The 2,759-nt window shown below is 52.7% G+C and overlaps 1 protein-coding gene across 1 annotated transcript; it reads right to left on the minus strand.

Moving 5' to 3' along the window:
• Positions 1 to 275: 275 nt before the first annotated feature.
• Positions 276 to 2,556, minus strand: HTR1B (5-hydroxytryptamine (serotonin) receptor 1B, G protein-coupled). Its single transcript, XM_004673636.2, has one exon. The coding sequence runs from the start codon at positions 2,066 to 2,068 to the stop codon at positions 896 to 898; it is 1,173 nt and encodes a 390-aa protein (XP_004673693.1). The 5' UTR covers positions 2,069 to 2,556; the 3' UTR covers positions 276 to 895.
• Between the last annotated feature and the right edge of the window lie 203 nt (positions 2,557 to 2,759).

Genomic DNA, 2,759 nt, shown 5'->3' on the forward strand with positions numbered 1-2,759 from the left:
AAATGTGTAAAGTGACAGGTACATGAAATTAGGAGGGAAAACAAAGCAATCTGCAGACTTTGGCACTAGCACACAAACGTTTTGTTTGAGTTGTTAGAGATGTGGTTTGATGATTGCTGAACAGGAATAAAAATTACAAATCTGCAGAAAACAAACAATCATAGGTGTTGATTCTCAATTTAACACTCCCCATCTCCCATTCCCACCCACCCACCCCATATAATTTCAATTATAATAAAAATAGAGATCTTAACATCATAATTTTGCTGTTTAACTCTTCAAGGTTTCTCCATGTCATCCAAGCCACACATAGGGTTTGAAGCACCAAATCCACAAGTTTTTCCCAACCAAGTTTAAATAAACCAAAACTGAAGATTGAAGGATGCCAAAGTAACTGTTCTTAAATGAAATGTAACACAAAGTCCTCCCCCAAACACAGGGTATTATTGTCTAGTTCAAGTACTGCCAGGCTGTACGTTGATCTGCTTCAGGCAGGTGTCAAACAATAAACTACAAATACCACTGGTTCTAGAGGGCATCATCCATGAGACCAAAGCAGGGCTGGGTTCCCTTCCATCATGGACTTTAAAAAAGAAAAAAAAAAAAATCGCAACCCCTGGTGATTGGCTGCTGCAGGGTCAGTGCTGAATCTGGGAGTTGAGGGGAGGAAATGAGCCTCCTCCTCAGCAGGGAAGCTCTAACTGTAGTTTGCAGTTCTTTCAGAGCTCTCTGGGACTGTCCTGGCTTCTCAGGATCCGTTGCTCTTGCCCAGAAGAGAAAGCCTCATTTCCACCCAGTAACAGTGAAACAGTGAAAGAAGAGTCAACCTACCTTTGGACCCAACCACAACATGGTCCACAAAGGCCGTTTAGGTGGCCCCACTGCAAGTGACAAGTCAACTTGTGCACTTAAACCGAATCAGTTTATGGAAGGCTTGTTTGAAGTCCTCATTGGACATGGTATAGATGACAGGATTGATTAGGGAATTGAGGTAACCCAGCCATGTGAAGAAGTCAAAGATGGCCAGGTGGAACCAGCAGGCATCCTTGCAGATAGGCATCACCAGGGAGATGATGAAGAAGGGCAGCCAACACACAATAAATGCTCCTAAAATGATCCCCAGGGTCTTGGTGGCTTTGCGCTCTCTAGCGGCCATGAGTTTCTTCTTCTCCAGCAGGGCGTCAGAGACTCGCACTTTGACTTGGTTCACGTACACGGGAGACCCGGATTCGCTGGGCACGTCGGGAGCCCTCGAGTTAATAGAAGTGACCGAGGATGTGGACCCGGGGGAGTCAGTTATCAATTGGGCTCGTGTCAGACGCTTGCCGGTCCTGTTAGGTGTCTGTTTCAAAATCCGGGAGCGGGCTTCCACATAGATGCGGCCATAGAGGGCGATGAGGAGCAGGGTGGGGAAGTAGAAAGCGCCCACCGTGGAGTAGACCGTGTAGAGGACGTGGTCGGTGTTCACCACGCAGTCTGACACCTCCTCCTCAGCTTTGGCTTGACGCCAGAAGAAGGGAGGCAACGAAATGGAGATAGAAAAGACCCACACCAGCGCAATCATGACCGCTGCCCTTTTGGGAGTCCTTTTAGCTGAGTACTCCACGGCGTCCGTGATGGCCCAGTAGCGATCCAGGGCGATGACACAGAGGTGCAGGATTGAAGCAGTGCAACAGGTGATGTCCGAAGACAGCCACAAGTCGCAGACCACCTGGCCCAGCGTCCAGCGGCCAGTGACCGTGTACATGGTGCTGATGGGCATCACCAGGATGGATACAAGCAGGTCGGTGACCGCCAGGGAGGCGATCAGATAGTTAGCCGGGGTATGCAGCTTCCGGGTCCGGTACACAGTGGCGATCACAAAAGCATTGGAGAGCGTAGTGGCCAAGGTGATAAGCGCCAGCAGCACGATCAGAAGTACTTTCCAGGGCAAGGCGATAGAGTCCTGGTAAATGTAACCCTCGGTACTGCAATTATGGGAGGTAGCAGCGGAAAGGTTGGCTGGAGAAACCTGGGTCTGGGCGCCCGCGGGCGGCGGCTGGGCGCACTGAGCGCCAGTTTCCTCCATGTCTCTCTTTACCCACGACCCTGAGCGCAGCACAGAGGCATGGAGTTGACGAGGGAGAATACGGAAAAACCGCAGAGGAAACCAAGGTCTAGTCCTCCGGTTAATTAGTTCCGTGGCTCGTCAATTACTCCTCCACCCAGATTCCCCGCAGAAACTAGAGGTCAAGGGCGCGGCAGTCCAGGCAGAGGAGCGCGTCCCCTGCACTTCCCGTGCGCCTGGCACCGCGCTGAGTCTCTAACAGCTCTCCACGCCCGTTCTTACACCAGGTTTGCTAAAGACTAACCACCGAACCCCGGTCGTCCGAGCTCGCTCCAGGACGTCTAGTGGAGAATGGATCAATATTGTTTGAGGAGGGATCATCAGTCAGGTGTGGTCTCTTACCCCTATTGCTCGGGGCTTAGAATCTCCTAGCCCGGACGCTCCCAGATCTGGAGACTGGACCCGCAGGAGTTTCCTAGCTGTCGAGACCAAAGCTTGCAGGCCAGCGAGAAGTCCAGGTTTTGCATTCCCACCCCCCCTCCCCAAGCTGGGGCTGTTTCCTGCGGCGGCTCTGGCCGCCAGAGCTGGGTGGGGTGAAGCCTGGGAGCCGCTCTGCGCCGCGCCTAGCGCTGGAGCTCTGCCCTCCCTTCTTTTCACGCGCTGGCCACTCCGGCGAGCTGCCCCGCGGAGACCAAGCGGCAACAGAGGAGAC

Source organism: Condylura cristata, unplaced genomic scaffold, assembly GCF_000260355.1.
Source record: "Condylura cristata isolate star-nosed mole 26May11 unplaced genomic scaffold, ConCri1.0 scaffold00001, whole genome shotgun sequence".
In the NCBI taxonomy this organism is placed as follows: Eukaryota; Metazoa; Chordata; class Mammalia; order Eulipotyphla; family Talpidae; genus Condylura; species Condylura cristata.

What these genes read in the sequence shown, in the direction of transcription:
- HTR1B (XM_004673636.2), bottom strand. Translation starts at nt 2,068, where the DNA reads ATGGAGGAAACTGGCGCTCAGTGCGCCCAGCCGCCGCCCGCGGGCGCC.